This window comes from Idiotropiscis lumnitzeri, chromosome 8, assembly GCF_059441095.1.
Source record: "Idiotropiscis lumnitzeri isolate Australia: NSW breed Sydney's pygmy pipehorse chromosome 8, RoL_Ilum_1.0, whole genome shotgun sequence".
Lineage (NCBI taxonomy): Eukaryota > Metazoa > Chordata > Actinopteri > Syngnathiformes > Syngnathidae > Idiotropiscis > Idiotropiscis lumnitzeri.
Window position 1 is genome coordinate 18,259,449 of NC_142398.1, and position 22,134 is coordinate 18,281,582.

At 42.0% G+C, this 22,134-nt stretch overlaps 2 protein-coding genes across 2 annotated transcripts; one reads left to right on the plus strand and one right to left on the minus strand.

Annotated features, from left to right (window-relative positions):
- The first annotated feature begins 624 nt into the window (after nucleotides 1–624).
- Nucleotides 625–19,652, plus strand: wdr19 (WD repeat domain 19). Its single transcript, XM_088302436.1, has 38 exons — nucleotides 625–869; nucleotides 1,271–1,362; nucleotides 1,443–1,508; nucleotides 1,596–1,721; nucleotides 2,118–2,233; nucleotides 2,321–2,436; nucleotides 2,633–2,713; nucleotides 3,384–3,496; nucleotides 3,625–3,798; nucleotides 3,876–3,946; nucleotides 4,017–4,183; nucleotides 4,258–4,378; nucleotides 4,457–4,563; nucleotides 4,638–4,754; nucleotides 4,892–5,047; nucleotides 5,153–5,300; nucleotides 5,471–5,684; nucleotides 6,609–6,768; nucleotides 6,878–6,988; nucleotides 7,106–7,215; nucleotides 7,327–7,384; nucleotides 7,897–8,043; nucleotides 8,121–8,203; nucleotides 8,286–8,369; nucleotides 8,446–8,592; nucleotides 9,277–9,401; nucleotides 9,526–9,635; nucleotides 10,315–10,383; nucleotides 10,464–10,541; nucleotides 10,779–10,875; nucleotides 10,993–11,117; nucleotides 11,765–11,846; nucleotides 12,103–12,253; nucleotides 13,268–13,391; nucleotides 13,493–13,569; nucleotides 13,755–13,871; nucleotides 16,410–17,315; nucleotides 19,631–19,652. Exons 1-36 carry the CDS (start codon nucleotides 864–866, stop codon nucleotides 13,867–13,869), a joined length of 4,044 nt encoding a protein of 1,347 aa, XP_088158562.1. The 5' UTR covers nucleotides 625–863; the 3' UTR covers nucleotides 13,870–13,871; nucleotides 16,410–17,315; nucleotides 19,631–19,652.
- LOC148332507 (transcription factor AP-4-like) lies at nucleotides 14,407–22,133 on the minus strand. The gene is made up of 7 exons (XM_088302437.1): nucleotides 21,744–22,133; nucleotides 18,219–18,384; nucleotides 18,005–18,103; nucleotides 17,695–17,865; nucleotides 17,156–17,299; nucleotides 16,798–16,968; nucleotides 14,407–16,513 (listed from the first exon to the last, which is right to left on the minus strand). The coding sequence occupies exons 1-7, from the start codon at nucleotides 21,830–21,832 to the stop codon at nucleotides 16,358–16,360; spliced, it is 996 nt and encodes a 331-aa protein (XP_088158563.1). The 5' UTR covers nucleotides 21,833–22,133; the 3' UTR covers nucleotides 14,407–16,357.
- Nucleotide 22,134: the final 1 nt, after the last annotated feature.

Sequence of the window (22,134 nt, forward strand, 5' to 3'; positions counted from 1 at the left end):
CAATCCTCTAAAAAGCGATGGATCACAAATGGGATAGAGGATCGTTGTCAAAAGAAAAATGTTATATAAAAATAATAAAGTTAAGTACAAAAACTGCTGAAATAAAGTATAAAACATGTAAAAAAATTAATTAGTAAGTATTATAAAATCAAGTAAGAAGTCAGATTATTGCAAGATCTGGATATTGTAAAATCACTCAAAAATAAGAAAACAAATCTGCTATTTTTTGTATATTGATATGGTGTTAGTTTGATTTTTTTTAAATGAAATACAGCCATTTACATATATTTGATACGTCTTCAAACTTGAATTTCCCCCCTCAAAAACGAAAACAGGACAAGTTTTTCCCATCTATAAAGTGCATTAAGATATCAATTCAGTAATTATTAATTAATAGTAATAGTAATTATAGACCTGAAGAATTGTATTAAGTTAATGGCACGCATTGATTACATTTTGTTAATTTATATATATAAAGGGCAATTGCAATATTTTCTCAATACTTTCCAACTTCAACACTTTTATAATTGTAATCTCTCCGTTCGTGTTCCTCGTCGGAATATGAAACAGGAGAACGGCTTTATATTAGATATCCGGTTTATCAAACCGGAAGCGATTTTTGGAAGCTCTTGATTGGCTAAGGGCTGTTGCTATGACTTCTGTTCCAGACGCTTCGGCGTCTGCAAATTCTCGAGTACGTTTTACATATACCTATTCTTTCATCACGTGTCTGCATAGTCCCGTAATTAATCCGTTTTCAAATTTAGATTAAAAAATATTTTAAACACGTTGAAACATTGTTGCATCAAACCGTGGCAGGGCATCGGACTGAACAGATCGAATGAATATCTAATCTCATCAAGATGAAGGTTGGTGTTACGTTCAGTAAATGTTAGTTTTAGTTTTGGTTAGCCAACCATCGTCGAGTTACAAAGAATGAATGTCTTCACTTCGCTAGAAACTTGCTAAAGGTAGTGCTAATTAGCTAACGAAACTTTTTTTCTTCTTAACATTTTGACAAGTTTTACTTTAACTGCTTTTTCATTCCATCTTGTTTTGTTAAATGAATTGAGCATATGCTACATTACACAGCTAGTGGATTAGTTCAATTCTTGTAATTATGAAGTTTGCTTTTGCTCAGCATGAGTATCTACACCAGTTACACGTGATGCACAGTAAATAGACGTGTGATAGGTTGTGTGTGTTGAAATACTTTTATTTTTGACTACATTTATTTATTTTCATGAGCCAAACGTCCTTTTGTCCACAGAGCATTTTTACTCTCATAGAAAATGCTTGGCTGGGCTCGAAGTTATTGTACAAGTGGCAGAAATCCCTTGGAAATTATATAGCTGTTGCAGGGTAAGTGGAAATTGATGCTACTTTAAATAAAAATGCATTTGACCCTTGCACATTTTGATGTGTTGTATCCAATCCAACAGACAAGACAGCTCAGTAAAAATATTCGATCGTCATGGACACAAGTGGACTGAAATCAGCCTTCCGGGGTATGTGTCAAGGAAAAGATAAACAATTGATGCCAAAAGATGTTTTGTTGTTATAATAATCATGTAACCTTTTTCCTCCTCCACTAGACGCTGTGTGGGGATGGACTGGGATAAGGATGGGGACATTTTGGCAGTTATAGCTGCTAAGTCCAGCTCCATATACCTATGGGATGCCAGTGTCAATAAAACATCCAAGATAGACAGTGGAATGAGGTATACTTGCACTCAGTAACGTGCAAAAAACATGTGCAGTTTGGATGAGCAATGTTAGTGTACAGAGTGTACATAACTGCCGTAACTAAAATGTTATTCTGTCATGAAAATTGGAAAAACCGGATTGTCACCAAACAGTTTCCTCCTTTGTAAACACTCCAACCATCTCCAAAACTTTGTGGACATCTATTTTTGTTTGTATAATCTTTCTTTATTTTTGTCAAAGTGACTGCTATGAAAATGGCAAATAAATCAACAAAGATTGTGGTGGAAATTGAGATTTTTTTTTGTTTATATTTTCTAATAATTAAGCATATATTAGTAGTATTTTCCATGTTGCTCAGATAAATGGACCATTTTCTAAAGTGGAATGATGAAAAAAAAATTCTCTGACAGGGATCACATTTCTCTCATTGTGTGGTCAAAAACGGGCCCCCTGCTGGCAGCTGGGACTGCCAAAGGAAACCTATTGATCTACAATCAGCAGACTTCACACAAGATCCCAATATTAGGTAAATGACATAACAAGCACGATCATATTTAGCATTTCAACTCTTTTTTTTTTTTTTGGTCCTTTTTCTCTCGACACTTTATAATAGGCAAACATACCAAGAAAATCACCTGTGGCTGCTGGAATGCTCAGAATCTACTTGCCCTTGGCTGCGATGACAACAATCTGAGCATCAGCAATCAAGAGGGGGACACAATCCGAGAGGTAGTCACTTGGAACACAAAAAACACATTGTCAGCATGTAGCTGCACACTGTTTCTGCTATAAGTGTCACTCATATCATTTACGTTACAGGGGTTCTAACTGTGTACAGGAAATATAACTAAACGTGTAACATGAGTTCATAGTAACAACCTATGGACACAATATACTAAGCTGACATGTTTTTATTTTGTTGTAGATAAAACTGCGTGGTGCACCTGCTGACATTTACTTTTCCATGATGAAGACTAGCGAAAGGACTACCCAAGGAGAGAACACTGTAAGTTTCAGTGTGCCCTTTCCGAACGGCACTTTCAACACTGGGTTTGCTCTGGTTTCTCTGGCTTCCTACCACATTACAAAAGCATGCTACACAGGTGTAGTGATGATTCCAAATGTTTCTAAGGTGCGAATGTGAATGTGAATGGTTGTTTGTCGAAATGTGCCCTGATTGGCTAGCGGCCTGTCCATGTACCCTGCCTCTATTGCCTAAAGTCGGCTTTCTGCGGTACAGAAAATGTATGGATGGATTAATTCCATACCCCAACAAAGAAAAAAAATCCGACCCCCCCCCCCTCGCCACCCATTCTCCGCCACAACTATAAGGAATAGCATTTTTGTTGCAAAAAAAAAATAAAAAACCTACACAAGTTAATACTCGGTGCGAACAATGATCAAGGAGAGCGCCACTGCCAACTACTGGAATGGATGTGCAATTACACTTTATTGTAGTACGGCGGAGAAAAAAGCATGTTCCACAGGGTCGCACGGGCCCCCCTCAGCAGCGCACCCCACACCCCCAGGGGGCCCGCCCCTCTATTTGAGAAGCACTGGTTTAGGCAGACTTTCTGACATTACTCGCATCATATTTTATCAGTGTACATAAAGTGTCCTGTGTAATTATTGAATTGCATCGCATATATGTACTTTCATGGCATTTTACTTCCTAGGTGAGTGTCTGCGTGGAAAAGAAAATGTTGGTCCTTTTCAGCGTCACAAACACAGACGACTGGTATGAGCTGGCGTTTGAAGCGAGTTACGGGCGCATCGTCTCTTATCGCTGGTACAGTGCAGATGCACACACTCACATATACACACACACACACAATGTTACTCAGTGTCTTGTCTCGTCATCATTATGACAGAATACACATGAATGATATTGTCAGGGATTTTTCCCACTTTTATCAGGTTTGGCGATGGCTATATACTCATTGGCTTCTCGCATGGATACTTTGTGGTCATTTCCACTCACGTCAGAGAGATTGGGCATGAGCTCTGCCAGGCTCGGAACCATAAAGAGAGTCTTAACAGTGTAGCCATCTCATCTGCATTAAACAAGGCTGCTTCTTGCGGGGACAACAGGTACGTGTAACATCTGAATGGAGGTAACACTTATGTGACGTAACATGAAATAAATGAAGTCCCCGTGTACATTGCAGCATAAAGATCCATGATCTCTCTGACCTCAAATACATTAGCAACGTGATTCAGCTGGAGGATGAGACGAAAGGTGAGGACGTTTCCTGCTAAATGAACCAAGCGTGTTTTTCTCACACTTGACTTCCGCTCTGTCTGCTCAGGTCTGGACCAGCTGAGTTGGACAGATGATGGCCAGCTGCTGGCAGTTTCCACGCAGAAAGGCACTCTTCATGTCTTCCTCACAAAGCTCCCCATTCTGGGTGACAGCTATGGAACCAGACTGGCTTACCTTACGTCACTGCTGGAGGTCACAGTATCAAACTATGGGGTGTGATGACTTGTATTATCGGAAGATTGCTCATGAAACTCACTGTGGGCCTTAGTAACTCCGTTGCTTTGCAGATCCCTCCTGTGGCCATACAAGTGGAAGTCGAACCAACTTTCATTGCAGTGGGACCTTACCACGTTGCTGTTGGAATGAACAACAAAGCTTGGTTCTATGCACCACTTGAAGAAGAATCTGGTGTGTGTCATGTTTAACGATCATACATGAAATCATATCACTTCATGCAATTTGTCTTACTGGACTATTTATGTCCAGCTTTTACCAAACTGAAGGAGATTGAATACTTCGGCACGGTTGCCAACATGTGTCTTAATGCGAAATATGCCGCAGCATTGTTTGATGGCAAAGTGCAACTGCACATGGTAAGTCACAATGATTTCTATATTAGTGAGTTACAAGTAACGTAATCATACTTGTTCCGTTGTTTGTCTTGTAGATCGATGGCAGCGAGCAGGAGGAGAGGAAGCAGATGAAGTTGTTCCCAGACGATGACAGAAAAGGTCGTATCCTTTGCCACGCTCTCACCGCTGACTTCCTCTACTATGGCACTGATGTGAGGCCCGGCGACTGCCAAAGCACTCGCTCATTCATTCATGTTTTAATGATCTATTTTTAGAACACAACACATGTATAATTCCTGTATTAGTGTTCACTCACTGGATTCCTGCATTCCTTCTGTTGCTCTTCCAGTTAGGTAACGTTGTGTGTGTCCTGGTGGAGGATTGGGAAACTGTGAGCACTTATAGCCACACCGTGCCAGTGAGTAAAGTTTTCCCAGATGTAAATGGCACCCGGTTGGTCTTAATTGATGACAAGAAGAGCGGCTTCCTGCTCACCCTTTCAAATGTGAGTACATGCAACGTGCAGCTCGAAACACAGCCAATTCTAGACCAAGTCTTTTTTGAGTGTGGCTGTGACAAGCAAGTCAATTCTTGTGTTCTGTCATTCCAGGCAGCAGACTTGTGCCTTGAGCTCCCAAACTTCTCCCCCACCATCACCGGAGTACTGTGGGACAACTGGCATGCTGACAGGGTTGTGTTCGTCGCTTTCGACGATGATAAAGTCTACACCTACGCTGTGCATAAAACCACCATATATGGTAGGGACGCGCCAAAGTCACGTTTGAAAAGATTCCTTTTGATTTATTATTTTGTTGTAAATGTTCGTATTGGTAATGCCATTCACAGTCATCCCGTGATGGACTGGCAACCAGATCCACCGGACTGTTATTTTAATCTGTATTTTCCACATCGCCTTCTGATCACCTAGGGCCGCGAGTGGTGTTAGTGGGGAGCACTCCACTTCTCTCCTCCCAGAAGCCTTTGCTACTCTACAACGGGGTGCTAACGTGCCAGACGGCAAGCGGCAAGATCAGTGAAGTGGCTCTGAGCACACACTCCTTCCTGGAACACTCAACAAACACACCGTCTGGGTCACAGCCGGATCTTGGCAAGCAGCTCACGCAGGCCCTCCAGCTTAAGAGGTTAGCTCCACTGCTTTTGACTGGAGAGACTTTTTTTTTTTCATGCCACTGCTAGTTAGGACTTAGAAAATGGTTGGGGGCCTAAAATCTTGTCACCTCTAGTCACCAATTCATCAGTCACAAGATTCCATAATTTCATTCCAATTTTCAGGAATTTGATTAATGTCTCAACTCAGATAAGCATTTTTATATTTTCAATATTTTCTAGTTAGTGTTACTTTTAAATCATTAAAATTTTATTTTTTATCCAGTGGCACTGTAAATGGTCAGAATTTAGAATTAAAATGAGTGAATAGGACCAAAACATTGCTATTCTATTTCTTCAGTTAGCATTTATTCTGCATTTTTGTAGTATGGCATGAGCCATAATTGTTCCTAAAAGGGGAAGTCAACCCAAAAATGTTCTTTTCAAGAATATATTAAATTGTATTAAATACGGCATTCTGCATGTGGAATATGAGATAAGCAGTAAAATCCACACGTTTTTGTACACCTCAGGGGATGGCCATTTTGCCACTTGCTTGCTGACTGAAAATTACATCACAGTTGCTCAGGGCTTACCTAACAATTAATTAGGGCTCAGGTCCAGTTGACAGGTGAGTTACCTGACTGTGCAAAGTGACGAAATGACCACCCCCTGATGGATTTTGCTGCTTAACTTGTATCCCACTAACGCAATATTGATGAGCATGCCATGTTTAGACTAGTGACGGGGCATAAATCATAATTGCACAGAATTTCTGGGGGTTGATTTCCCCTTTAAGAGTAAAACATCCTGCACGGGCACTTGATTAACTTCTCTGTTGTTAACCTGTGCGTAATTGTGAAATATTTTTAGCATCTTCTTCTTACAAGAATAGCAGTGGATGGTGTGCCATTTATGAATGGTACGGAATTCTAACTTGTGTGAACATGCGTCACAAGGTTTTACGAAGCCTGGGATATGTGTTCGACTGACGGCAGTGAAGCCGACAAGGCGGAGATCGGCAAAGCCTGTCTGGTCCACATGGAGGTCGAGCTGGCCATCCACTTCTACCGCATGAGTGGCAATGTCGGCATGGTGATGTCACTGCAGGCCATCCAGGTGCAATAATGAGTGGCGGAGGTTTGGGCATTGCGGCCTGGGATTTTCTAACAAATGAAACATGAAGTTTGTGAATTCATGAAGAAACACATTTCTTTTTCATTCATAGGGCATCGAGGATAATAACTTACTTGCAGGCCATTTGGCCATGTTCCTGGAGGACTTTTGTCTTGCTCAGGACCTCTATCTGGCCTCAAGCTGCCCCATAGCTGCCCTCGAGGTCAGATACAAAGATATACAAATATTCATCAATACATCTGTTTTTTGGGGGGGTTTTTTTGGCTTCAGTATTGTAAACTAACCAGTTGTAGCTCGTTAAACTGTCTTTATTGTTTAGATGAGGAGAGACCTGCTGCACTGGGACAGCGCTCTGAAGTTAGCTAAGGGGTTAGCAGAAGATCAGATTCCATTTCTCTCCAAAGAATATGCTGTTCATCTGGAGTTTATGTACATATACACACCCAGACCAATATTAATCCTGTTATCATCTGAAATGAACATCTGATCCATCTCTCTCTCTCTCTCTCTTTCTCTCTCTCTCTCTCTCTCTCTCTCTAGTGGAGACTACATGAATGCTCTCGCACACTATGAGAAAGGCATGACTCATAATAATAAAGTAAGTGTAATACATTCAATCTCCATTATGACAAAAGACGGAGATATGTTCAATTTACCTCAGTTTTTGCAAAACTTTAGTTTTTCCCATTTGCGTATACTTGCACACACTCTGACACAGATAGATACATACTACATACAAACATCCTGAGGTTCAGGGTTCTAATCCAGAATCTGGCATTTCCTGTGAGGACTTTGCATGTTCTCTCCATGCCTGTGTGTTTTTCTTTAGTTTTTTTTTTTTTAGTAATGCTTCCGTTTCCTCTCACTTGTGATTGGATGAGGTTTGCAATTTAGTTTAGAGAGTAAAAAAAATATGAGGAACCGCTCTCAGCGTGATGCAGTACACCAAATTAAATATTATCGTTGGAAAGGCCATATCGTATGGTCACATGGTAACCCAGTGATTTTCTAAAGTCTACGAGTATGATGAGGCAGAAGCATCTAGTTTGAATAAAAGTGTTCTTTTACTTTTTGGTCTTTGCTCTCACTGCCCTTCCCCTTGGGTTGCAGTTCCAGGAGCATGATGAGGTGTGCCAGGCAGGTGTAGCCAGGATGTCCATTCGGATGGGTGACATCAGGAGAGGAGTGGCACAGGCGATCCAGCACCCAAGTAGAGTTCTTAAAAAAGAATGCGCAGGCATACTGGAAAGCATGAAGGTAGGAGTTGACCGTATGGAAACATCTGTATGATTTTTTATGCATGTCTATTTGATTTGTGTTTGTTTGTTGCACAGCAATTCTCTGAAGCTGCTCAGCTCTATGAAAAAGGACAGTGCTACGACAAGGCAGCATCGGTTTACATTCGCTGCAAAAACTGGTGAGGCAAGGTCCGAAAACAGCAGCACTCAAATCCTGAATGTGGTCTCAAGTTGCCGACGTATGAACAACTCCTCTTTCAGGGCAAAGGTGGGAGAGTTACTGCCTAATGTTACCTCTTCCAAGATTCACCTGCAGTATGCTAAAGCCAAAGAGGCGGATGGCAAGTAGGTTCGACTTGGCGTCACCACTGAGATCGGGTCTCTTTAAAGAAAAGCAAGCAACTGATTCTGTGCTCATCAGTTATAAGGAGGCAGCACAAGCCTATGGGAGCGCTAAAGACTGGGACAATGTGACTCGCGTGCTGCTGGATCACCTGAAAAACCCAGAAGGTGCCGTTCGCATTGTCAGAGAGACGCAGAGCATTGAAGGAGCAAAAATGGTGGCCAGGTGAGACGAACGGGGGTGTAGATTCACGCTGAGGTACACCTGCATAGTTTTCTGAGATTCAATACAAGAGCTTTGACAAAAAGATAATGCTCCATTTTAACAATATGTTAATTATTGGGCTTATAGTTGGTTGGTATTATTGAATTATTAGATACTATATTGGTTTTCTGAAGTGTTAGAAAAATGTTAGAGACCCTCAAACTGACAGTTCTTGGTTTGGAACTCATTTGAGTGTGCAAGCGGACCTAATTAACAGAGGTGGATGTGTCACTCAAGTCTGAAGTCAGCACTAACAAGTGACGCTGATGTTGGGTTGCCATGTTGGTCTGAATGAAACAAAAACTCTTTATTTCTTTCTTGCTTTCCTTCCTAAAAAGGCAAACAGCATTAGATTGCTGATTTAAAACCATGCTCATGAAGTCAAGTCATGTACTTCAAGTCTAAGTCGAGTCGCTTAAATGCGAAGTTCCACGTCAAGTTAAGTCCTACAAATAGCAACTCTGGTCTGGCTTGAGTCAAGTCATATGACTCAGTATGATTCTGCTAATACAATATCAAGCTACCACACACAACCACGTTTTTCTTGTTAAAAAAAAAAATCCTTCCAAGATATGCTTTTCATTCATTCACTCCTCTGTTTTATGTCATTCTAACAGTTCTTATAATGAGTTTGTCTTTTTGCAGATTCTTCTTGTCGCTGAATGACTACGGCTCGGCCATCCACTTTCTGGTGCTATCGCAGTGCAACGATGAAGCCTTCCAGCTAGCGCAGCAGCACAGGCAGATGGAGGTCTACGCAGACATCATCGGTCTGTGACTGTCAACTCTTGGAAGTTTCAATGCTGGGATTGTGTTCATTGCTTTGCACCATTTGTCGTCTTCATTTATGAATAATGAAACGTGCACTCGACTGCTTCTGTGTGTCTTCGCCAGGTTCTGACGCAACACTGGAGGATTATCAGAGCATCGCTCTCTACTTTGAGGCGGAGAAGAGCTACCTGCAAGCTGGCAAATTCTTTCAAAAATGTGGACAATACAGCAGGGTAGGAGGTCTCGTTCATTGATATTTCACCAACATGCTTAGGTACATTCTAAAAGCTTGGAATAATTAACTCACAATTTCACTTATTTATTGTGAAATCTGGGCATGCTTGGCTGAAGACAAAGCTGATGATATACTTACAGAGACCATGACCTATTCTTTTGAATGAATGGCAACAGATGGGTGCCTTGTTAATTCAATTTGCTGCCATCTAGTGGAAGTGTTGAGTATAACTGGCATAGATCGATGAACAACATTCATCCATCCATTATCTGTGCCGCTTCTCCTCACATGTGCAGTAGACGAGGTACACCCCAGCCAGTCGCAGGGCACACAAAGACAAACAATCACGCTCACGATCACAATCACACCTAGGGACAATTTAGAGCATCCAATCAACCTACCATGCATGTTTTTGGAATGTGGGAGGAACCCAGAGTACCCGGAGAAAACCCACGCAAGCATGGAGAGAACATGCAAACTCCACACAGGTAGATCTGAGCCGTGATCAAATCCTGCACCTCTGTACTGTGAGGCGGACGTGCTAACCATTCAAACCCCCTTGCCGCCCTGATGTACAACATCTATACAGTATTTGTCAAAAATGAATAATGTAGGAAAATGATTGTTGACGGTTATCGCCTCGCTACAGCATCAACCTCTCTTGTTCTCTCCGTCAGGCATTGAAGCACTTTCTGAAGTGTCCTAATACGGAAGACAGCCTGGCTCTGGATATGGCCATTGAGACAGTGAGAGATCAACGTGTCCTCTGCAAAATCACTGTTATCACCATTCAAAATTCATGTATTTGATGTGTGTTTACTCACAGGTGGGCCAAGCCAAAGACACCTCCCTGACTAATTTACTAATCGAATACCTTATGGGGGAGAGCGATGGCATCCCGAAGGTGATGTTTGCACAGTTTTGTATCAACACTGTTTTATATTTTACTTTGACAGTAGCAGTCTAAACAGAATACATATAACACAGCAATGCCTTACGAAGATAATAATGCTCAGGTTTTAATTACTACAATTCCACAGCAACTATAGTGCAATTGAGAAAAATCTCCGCCTCTGTCTGAATGTGGGATTGTAATGCAGTTTTCAAGCCAATTTGAACTTTTTGTGGTTTGGATTCTTAGGATGCCAAGTACCTGTTCCGTCTTTATATGGCATTGCAGCAGTACAGGGAGGCTGCTCGCACTGCCATCATCATCGCGAGGGAAGAGCAGAATGCAGGTATATGATCCCCTCTTCCCCAAAAGCTCTTTACCCACCATTGCATCATATTACATGTGAAGCAGCAAGAATGCTCCTAATTGATTTGCTGCTGTGTGTCTTGTGCGTCTTTACCAGGTAACTATCGTAGCTCCCACAACGTGCTGTTCAGCATGTACACACAACTGCAGGCCCACAAGATCAAGATTCCTGCAGAAATGGCGACAAACCTGATGATCCTGCACTCCTACCTTCTGGGGAAAGTGAGTGAATAAATAGAATATCCACGACAAAAACTAATTTTATACATACAGTAGATGTAAAAAGTCTACACAGTGCTTTCAGCACCACCTTTGTCGGTCATTTGGGATTTATGGAACCCCAATTTAAATTTGCGCATACGGAAATATGCCTCCTCTTGACACAAAATCAATTGTGTGAATAATTAACATTCATGGAATACAATTTAAACACATAAGATAGTTTTGGGAGTAATGAAAGCATAATAGAGAGTAGTGTAGTGATGTGTAAATGAAGCTTCAAATGTGCTTCATGAACCAGTTGTAGTATTTTTGGACTCCTCTAGATGGCACTCTCTGTTCAACATTGAGCTGAAAGCAGACTGACTTGCCATTTTTTTAAATCCTTTATCTAAACCAACAGTGCCATCTAGAGGACACAAAAATACAACAATTGGTTCATGAAGCAAATGTGAAGCTTCATTTTCCCATCACTAGAGTAGTGTCTAAGTAGAGACACATTTTAATACAAAATAAGAAATTAAAAACTGTGAAGCAGTCACACCCTAGCCAAGATAAAGATGAGTCAAATGCTGTTCCACACTGTGCAATGACAATGAAGATTGTAGAAAAAAAATAAAATACACATAAAAGAATGTGTTCCCGTACAGATCCATATCAAGAGAAGAGACCACCTAAAAGGGGCACGCATGCTCATTCGCGTCAGCAAAAATATCAGCAAGTTTCCTGCACGTAAGTCATAACACAGAATGCATTCATCCCTTTTCAATGTCTGCTTGTTTCGAGTTGTGGGTCAGCTTGAGCCAATTCTAGCTTACTTTGGGTGAGAGCAAGGGTACACCATGGACTGGACGCAAGTATACAAAAAAAAAAAAAGGAAAATCACACTCACAGTCACACAAATAGACATTTTAAAATCATGCTTTACCGTATTTGTCCCAAAGAAATGTTTTTAACAAAGTCTCACTCGTGTGTTGTGTTGCTACAGATGTTGTGCCCATTCTCACATCGGCGGTCATTGAATGTCATCGAGCGGGGTTGAAGAACTCCGCCTTTGGCTTTGCCGCCATGCTCATGCGCCCTGAGTACCGAAACGAGATCCACCAGAACTACAGAAAGAAGATTGAGGCCATGGTTCGGTAAGCGACCGGCATGACCAACTATGCTGACGTCAACTAACTTCACACACCACACTCAAGAACGCATATACATTCTTATTTGTGTACTCAAGACAAAGGTTTACCGCATTGCCAAAATATTCATCTCGTTCTTTTGGAAAATTCTTTTTATGAAAGAGATGATGAAATTGTAATTTACTAACTTCACCACTAGATAGAGCAGCTACACTGTAACTATTGTCAGCAAGGATCACTTGAGTCGCCCTGAGCCTGTTGTGAAAATAGCTCATCTGTGACATGCTTCGAATTTTGCAAAAAGAATAAAAAGTAAAAATCTCCACTTACCAGTAAGCGGCATCACATCTTTTTTGTTTATTCTTTTTAAATCACACTTACATTGGTGTCATTTTGGTAATGACAATGATTATTTAAAAAAAAAATAGTATAGATCAAAGCTTTCATGGAGAGAAGCTAGGGGGCGCAACAAAGTTGAGATCTTTTACCCCCTAGTAATATGAACAAGAAAATTCCCAAGTGTGTGTCAAAGTCCTAGCTCTTTGTATTAATCAGTACCCAAGAAGTTGCTCTCAGTTTCAAAAAGGTTGGTTACCCTTGCTGTGGCTCAAGGATAGGCACATGCAGCCCACTTCAATCTGACCCGATATCAAAATCCTGTGATATTTGTTGCATTAATTTAGCTTCTTTTTTTCCCCTAAAATTGATGAAAATACATTTATTGATTTTTTTCCCCTTCATAATGTATAACAAAAATAATTGGTCAATTGATTTGTCGATAATTACATTTTTAAATCTCAGTAGTAATACAGTTTTAAATATATATTTAAAATGTTTTGTTAAATTAACAATTAAATATACTATGAATAATAATCTTCAAAAATAATGATGCATCCTGTTTTCTCACCTTTGCTTTAACTCCATAAGAATCCCCAACAAAATCCAAATGTTCAGTGGGATACATCATGTGGTCATCTATCGTTGACCCTTTCATTTCACACATGATTTTAATTTTGTTAGGCGTCCAGATACGTCAGAGCTGGAAGAGGAAACTACCCCGTGTCCTTACTGTGGCTTCCAGCTTCCGCAGAACGAACTGCTGTGCATTTCGTGCAAGAACAACCTGCCCTATTGCATCGCCACCGTGAGTGTGCTCGACCACTTATTGGGCTGACTAAACACTTGACAATTTCCTCCCGGAAAATCACATCTTGTTTCTTTTGTCTTGCTTTATCCCAATGATAGGGTCGTCACATGCTGAAAGAAGACTGGTCTGTGTGCCCTCATTGTGAATTTCCTGCACTCTACTCGCAGTTCATCCTGTAAGTGACATGACGCACAAGCTGCTATTGATGCTATAAATAATTTGACACAGCCACACTTTGATGGGACAAAATAAATCCATTTATTATGACTCCTGGTTTTATAATCTTGATTGCAAAATAGAGCTTTGAATGAATTTATTTGAAAAGAAGGTGACTCTTCTGTCCTTGGTGAACGATTTCAGGTTGCTGGAGACTGAGACAGTGTGTCCGATGTGCTCAGAGACGCTGAGTGCCCAGCAAGTGAAGAAGATCACGGATTGTTCCAAACACTTACAGACTGTTCAAGTGGATCAGTGAAGGTGACGTGAATTTGCTCTCTTCTGTTCAGCCTGCAGAACTTTAATAGAATTCAAATGAACTTTTGTACATTTTAAATGCTCTGCTGAAAGCCGCTCTTTTCACTCAGATGCAGAGAACACTGACTACTAGTGATGGGAAAATGAAGCTTCAAATTTGCTTCATGAACCAGTTATTGTATTTTTGTGTCCTCTAAATGACACTGTTGGTTTAAATAAAGGGTTTAAAAAATGGCAAGTCAGTGTTCTTTCAGCTCAATGTTGAATAGAGTGCCATCTACAGGAGTCCAAAAATACTACAACTGGTTCATGAAGCACATTTGAAGCTTCATTTACCCATCACTACTGACTAATGTTGAAATTCTTATAACTTTGACTTACTAAGTTGTTATTGTAGTATTCCCTTTACATCACTGGGCGAAAATTGAGTTTAGTTTGAAGACTGTTGCAACTAGACACTCACCCCTAAAAGTCTCATTATCCTTTTGCTGTTTGGCAAAAATAAACATTTCATGTTCAATGAATTGATCGGGCATGCTTTCATAGAAAAGTACAAATTTTATTTTTTATTTATACAAAGGACTGTTTACCCATTTTTTAAACAAAAATATAACAGCTTCTCATTGACATGGACAGGAAAAAAAATTGACAAAAATATAAAACACCAACAAATGTAAAATAAAATTGGAAAGACAGAAAAGAAGATCGCATTGAACAGAAATTGTCATAGTAAAGAGCGTACTTAAAAAATAATAATAACAATGGAACTTCCTCATCATTGTTTCAGGCAGTAGAGGACAGCAAGTGCTTTAAACCAAATAGCTCAAAATTCACTGAAAGGCATCAGTGCTGAAATACAAAGTGTACTGTACAGACCTTATTGTTGAAAAGTGTTTCTCTTAGTTCCACCCGCCGAAAGTCCAGTTTGACTTTAGGCTGCGGCCTCATATTTGATAGAATTCCACCCATCCCTCTTTGACACTATGAACAACCCCCTTTTTACGGCGCAAACAAGTCTAACCAGATGGAACACTGATGTCAGATTATGAGCAGCAGCGTCCACGTACGTACTAAACCCTTTCATCGTGTTTGTCAAAACAAAAAGAAAATGCCTGTTACACAATACATAACACATTAGTAACATGCATTCATTCTGCAACAGAACTAGCGAGATGAAAAGACAACTCCAAACATATGGAATGTTTACAGCATCAAGTCATGTTTGGAAATAGAAAAAAAAAACAAGAGTTCCAGTTTAAGAAAACATCCAGACAAGATGAACATCGCAACATGAAGCGGGTCAGAGAATTGGCCAGTGCTCTTTTTGGACTAGCATGGTATTTCAAATTTGACAGTGACCGATCGTGGTGCACGTTTGAAAATGTTCAGCTCAGTGCTAGTTAGCAGAGCACCATGTTGGCAAACAGCACCTCGTAAGATTGGTAATGATATTCTTTGATACAAGCGTGTCACAATTATACTGATGGCGTGACACACACCTATTAGCGGTGCATAGTAATCTTCACCTCGTATATGAATTGACAGAAAATGCAATTGCATAAATAGCAAACGCTCAAGTGCATAGTCACTGAAAACGACAAACCAAGATCAGAAATTGCGACTGGAAGTCTTTGGTGGAAACCATGAAATGGTCACGCAGACTAATGCTGCCTGTGTTTTAAGACTACATCACGTTTTCATCTTTTAAGAATAAAATAAGACCGTTTCAATCAGTCAAGTTGTCTGAGATTGAGAAAGCCCACCAGGCGTTACCAGAACACTGGTGAGCCAACGTTTAGTTCTTGCCTTAAGTCAGTGAGCATACGTTGGGGGGCTCAAATTTTGGATCTCAAGGCAACCTTCTCCCTATTAAACCAAATAAACATCCCATTTTTAAGTTAATTTCAACAAGAGAATGCAGTTCAGTAACCCCGTCAGGGTGCATTTCCAAAAACACATGACAGACTGTCAATCGTTCAATAGCTTATATTCTTCAATATCTATTTTTAAGGGCTTAAGATGATCATTATATTTATTCAAGTAAAATATTTTCCTTTCGTATCGATCCTGCAATTAAGTCTGCGACCTGCCGTATTTAGAAAAAACAAGACGAGGGGAAGGAATAATCGCCACTCTCCCCGCTCTTAATCAAAAAGTCACAAGCTGCTGCTTACAGTATTACATTCAGTTCTCCATTATAGTAAAAAATGTCAATTTGCAGCACAAATAATATCGTCAGCGCCTGGCAATGGAAAACAACTGGGAGGACGGACCGATGAGTAGCAGCCCCAAGAAGCCACACTTGGCCTCCTCTGCACGCTGAACACATCTAGTTTTCAGTCGGACAATTTACACTACGAGAGCAACAAAGAAAAGCGCTTCACTACAGGAAGTCGGAGCTTGGAAAGTTTTTTTTTTTAAGTAGTCAAGCTTCTGGATGGAATCTTACAGTGAGATGGTGTTAAGTGTTTGTGAGCTCACGGGCACGATCAGTTCATTGAGCAGTCCTCTCCCTCTGTGTCCGTGTCTGTGTCTGAGCAGGCGGTGTCCATGGCGACGTGGGTGGGGCTTACTATGACAGCTCGTCTCTGCTCCTCCTCTGCGCTCGCTCTCCTCTCCTGAGTGCGCTCGATGTGATGGATAGCCTGAGAGGAGCAAACGGACGATGCAGCAAATATTCAATTAACCCCAATGTTAGGTACGCCTCCACAAACTAACCGGAGTGCTATTAACATGTTATAACATGTTTATTATTGTGGTTGCTGTTCATCATGCTGTTTGTAATATTTTGGTAGCAGTATGGTACTGTACACCAGGAGTGTCAAAGTCATGGACCGCACCGTAGTTATTCTTTCCCTCACAGGGCTTTTGGAACTGTAAAACTATAAATAAATACGGCCCGATCAATATGGATTTGCAAAGGACATACCTGCACAATGGTGTCCAGGTTTTGTCTCGACGTGGACACTGTACTGTTGTGGAGGGACGAACTCATGGTTACCACGGTGACGTGGTGATGGGGTTGCTGGGTTAGTGTCGGCGCTGGCACGATGACGGTCGGGTGGTGGGTTGAGGCGATGGGAGTGGGAGGCGCCACCACCTGAGGGCACATACAAATCACCTTTGTTACATTGTAGTCAAACAATAGGTCATGTCTGATTACTCCAAATACAAGCAACAATTGTATTCATCTGCGGGACGCAATAAAACCGTTTGTATTTTTCATCACTCGAGTCTTTTGGAACACAGGAGGATTTTACATGTATGAATGTGTGCGTGAAACCAACCTTTGGACTGTGAGGTCTGTCTGCCGCTTGGATTTGCTGTAGCCGCAACAGCGTTTGGCTCTGGAGCTGCGCGTGCTCCTCCTCCACCTGCTGGGTGATCACCTTGAGACGATCTGGGTGCCCTTGGGTGTCCAGAGAGCGCACCTGCATCCAAACACATGTAAGCAACCCGTTGTGTTAAATTCGCATGAACTCATTTCACGCGTAAAAGACGTCAGTAACTTCATATAGAATATAAATAAATTCATATGGTACGATAAAAATGTATTAAATATAAAAGGCCGTATTGAGATTCACTTGGTGCCCTATATAGTGAGTTGGCCATGATGAAGTGTTGTTCAAATTTGAGTATAGGTTAGCGTCACCCTTTACATTTCCATCATATTGTTTGATTTTTGTTTGAAATTCTTGAGTTGTGTAAAATACTTTGGATGCTGGCAAACAAACATCAAACATATTGATAAGGCATCTACACTTTTCTCAGCATTTCTAACTAGACCTGAAAAAAAAAAAACAACTCAGTTGATTGTTATGTTCACCTGCTCCTCGAGCTGCATGCGAGCAGAGCGTTCTCTGTCCAGCTGCTGGCGCAACTCCAGCATTTCCCTCCTGAGCTCCTCCATCTTCTCCTCATCGAGAGTGTCAGGAGACCCAATGCCTTCATCTTTCTCCTCCGCTCGTCGCCTCTTGGGCGAGGAACCACTGAACTCCTGCAGTCACATTGTGGGAACAGTCTGAGATAACAATCGCATGACTTACGCTAACTTAGAGCGATATTCTTTGAACGGAAACGCAAAGGTTCATGGATGAGAGACACTGTCGGGGCAGGATAAGAGCACTTGGGCATACCTGTATGAAGCGTTTGAGCTGGTTGTTCTGTGACAGGAGCTGAGTCTTTTCTTGCTCCAAGGTAAAGATGTAGTCTGCGGTCTGTTGCAAGATTGCCGCCTGCAGAGAACCAAAAGCAAATAAAGCCACGTTTAAAACATATTAATAATTTAGCTCCCTATGCAGTAGATTTTCACCTACTACGAGTAAGGCGTTCAACTCTATGACCATGTACCTTGCTGAGTTTTTCTCCATCTGTGTGAGGAAGGAGTGTTTTCAGCGACTGGAAGCCCGCATTGATACTCTGCATGCGTCGCCGCTCATTGCTGTTGGCGATTTCGCGTCGGATTCGCCTTTCTTGGTCCTGTGCCGTCTCTGGACTGAAGGGGATGTTGGCCAGACTGAAGGACAGTCACAAGATATAGCATCTTTTAAGTCTTTATATGAGGCTGGTAGAAGCAGTTAGTAGCAACGTCGCAGGAAATGTAATTGCTCATAAGTGGGACAGAAGCGATACAGCTGACAAAATACAAAACTGGATCAGGCGGACACTAAAAATAGGAGCAGACTTGGCTTAAATTTACTAGGACATACTCTTGACCCCTTCACATTCCTTGGCTTGAACTGCTTCTGGGTCAGAGTTGAAATGAACTGTGAGTTGTAACCCACCTCAACCTCAAGGTTGGCGCTAAACATGTTAACTATTAGACAAAATTAAGTCGCAGAGAAGACGACTAAAACGAGGAAACAAACCAGTCGAACTTGATCTGAGATGTTTATAAAACGCTCAAGCTCAGACAAAAACTAGCTTGTGTGGCTTTAAAAAGGATAGGGTCATCGCGGGTGGAAAAACCGCACAAACAGATAATGAAAGGGAATTTTCAACTTTCCGGTTACTGGCCAGTAACACTGACAGGAAAATCAAATGTCTAAAATGATTATGAAATGCAAGTTTCACAGGAAATTCAATCCATAATACAAAAAAAACAACCAGCTCTTCAAAGTATATTGCCTAGGTTTTAAGGCCGCTGTCAGAAAGTTAATTTACGTGTATTGTGTTTGTTATGATACTGCATCATAAATGAGAGCCAGTATTTACTGTCAAAACTGAAGATTGCATTTAAGACTGATTTTTTTTATATACAGTAATACCCCGCTACTTCGCGGTTCACCTTTCGCGGGTTCAGTGCTTCGCGGGTCTAAAAAATATTCGGGGGCTTTGTAGTTTCGCCGAGCGGCACGAGGGGGCGCTGGAGCGGTTAGACGGCCGGCGTGCGCCAAAGAGGAGAGTGGACGAAGAAGAGCATGTTCCCCCGGACACGATTTGGGGCGACGTTTCGCGCGGTTCGGACCGTACCAGAGCTCCGGAGGAGGCCGGCGTGCGTGGCAGTTAAGCCGTAGAGGAGCACCTTCCCCGGGCACGGGCGGTTCCAAGTGGCCCCTAAGTTTAACCGAATGGAAGCTCCGGGGGAGGAGGGCGGGCGTGTGTCACAGTTAAGCCGAATAGGAGCACCTCTTCCGCCCGGGCACGAGCGTAGCGTGAGGCTGTCAGTTATGAATGAATAAATAAATAAATGAAGAATGCCACCTTTCATTTCACTGTCATGATCCGTGCCTGTCATGCCGCGTGTTTTTTTGTTTTTTCAGCTGTGTGGGCGTTCCTCCAGCGATCGTCTCGCGCCATGCCGTCAGCTGCTGAGAGACGCGCTGATTACACTGACTATTTTGTGATTATAATAAATATCTCTGTATCACCACCTTTTTTCCCCGTGTCTGCGTTTGGAGAGTCCTGCTCAATCCTCCAGCTCTGCTGGAGGATCATAACATTCACAGGGCACACCGGACGGCGTACTAGCAGGTAAAAGTCAAAGTAATTAAATAAATACAAAAAGAAGTAATTGAATAAATACAAAAATAATGGCTGGGGAATAAAAAAATACGTTTTAATAATAATTTGTTTTTTTTTTGTTATAACATGAATTTCACTCTCTCTCTCTCTACCCGTATATATATATATTTTTTTTAAGCATTTTTGAAGGTGCGCCGCTACTTCGCGGATTTTCAGTTTTCGCGGGTGGTCTCGGTCCCCATTAACCGCGATAACCTGGGTATAACTGTATACATCTCTCAACATAGTGTATTGCATTGTTCTGGTTTGTGGTGACTAGCCTGGGTTAGTGGTTTGTCATTGGGGCTTCAAGAGGGGCATTTGGTTTAGACCTGGTTTTAGGATTTTTAACAATGGATGAAGTTGCAAATTAGGGTTCCAAGACTAGTGTTTGAAATTCAAGTCCTTTGGTTGATTTAAAAAGTGTCAATTTTGAAATATCTTTGTTTTATATATATATGGCATCCATTGCAGCCTGGTCATCCTGGAAGGGGGATTCCCCCATCTGTGGTCCCTTCTCAAGGTTTCTCACTTTTCCCCTAATGAGGTTTTGTGAGTTTTTCCTTGCCCTTCTGGGGGTTAAGATCGGGGATGTCGATTGTGGCTATGTAAAGCCCTTTGAGACTGTCTGTGATTAAGGGCTATACAAATAAAATTGACTTGACTTATAGATTTCAAAAGCATACTATCAGTGTGACATGTTTCGAACACAGTCATTAAATCGTGTTTGTAATTTATTGTGAAAATACAGCCCTCTGCCTTTGCCTGTCCGATATTCCAAATGAAGTGTCCCGGCTCGTTCTTGAGCAAGCATCATTTTTTTTCAAATTATATGTTGACTAGTACAACTAACACCACACATACGCAGTTATTCCTAAACTGTCAAATTATTTATTATCATATTATTATTATGTCATTTTTCCAGGTAATAATAATTATAATCGCTGCTCTGGAGCTCCGGCGTGGCAAAGTTGTAAACGAGCTCTACTTTCTGCTTTGGCCGCCAGAAGCTGCGCACCTCCAACATGGCCGCCGGAGGGCGCGTCGGTCAGCTGGTAGCAGCACAGTGAAATGTGACTCCTCTCTTCTCCTCCAGTCCACGCTGAGCACAACAGCAGCAGCGGAGGTAGGCAGGCACGCAGGCAGCAGAAGGCCCCCGGGCACCGAGGAGAACAATGCTTTCGACCGTTAGCGCCGAGCTAACTTACGTTTCTCAAACCACCCCCTCCACAAAATAAACAAATAAATAACGATTTAGCGGCCTGGCGGATGGTTCGACTTATCTGCTCGTTGAAGCGACAAAACCCAGTTGAGGCTTTCAAGCGAGCAGTGAACGTGGTTGGAAAATTGTCACGCTGTGTTAGCTTGGCGAGTTAGCAGCTTCAAGCGCGGCCACTGCGTTGCCTCATAAACGTAAAAGCAACAACGCGAGCATTCGTGTACCAAACGTCTCAATACGAACCCAACGCGAAACGTTAACAAAACTTAAGCGCGTCACAAAATCTCGCGTTTGATAAACCTAATTTTGTTCCAAATCTCGAGGCTGTGGCGAACACGTTAAGCACCACGTGCTCTACTGCAAATGCCATGTAACGATTTCATGTGGTTGATTTACATATTTTGGGAGCGAATACCCCCTTAACATGTCTCGCGGGGTAAAGCTTGGCCCTGCTGCTGACGAATGACATGACACGGGCGGCTCCATTGCGCGTCCGCTCGCACGGAAGGGCTCCTGCTCAGGTAGTAATCCGCCACTTTGTACAACCTTGCTGCCAAACTATCGCATGCTAGCAGCTAACGGCTAGCGCGCTACGCGAAGTCGAGCCCGCAGCGCACCGTCACATCCACACAACGTGCTTCTTCCGAACGTACCTGCACAGTCCCCCGATAACATCCTTCTCCGTCTTCTTGAACTGCTGGAGGTTCGGTATCTTCTCTGTCGGCATCATGAAATATTCCATGCTTTCAAAGCCACCCCCTGTAACGCGTGTTTTGCCCTCTCTCCCTCCCACTTCTCTCTTTCGGGGGGTAAAAAAATCACCGCGAGAAGCACACTTGCTTTAGAATATTCTAGCAGTCACTCACACGCAAGACGCGCACTGATGTGAAGAAACGGGTTCGAAAAACAAAAGTTGTTGCTGTCCACAGCTGATGGGGTTCCCTCCAATGCCTGCGTGTGCGTGTGCGTGTGTGTGGCATCTTGCCCCCGCCTACTACGTGTTTGTGTGTATGTCTGTTGCCTCCGCCTACTGTGTGATTGCGT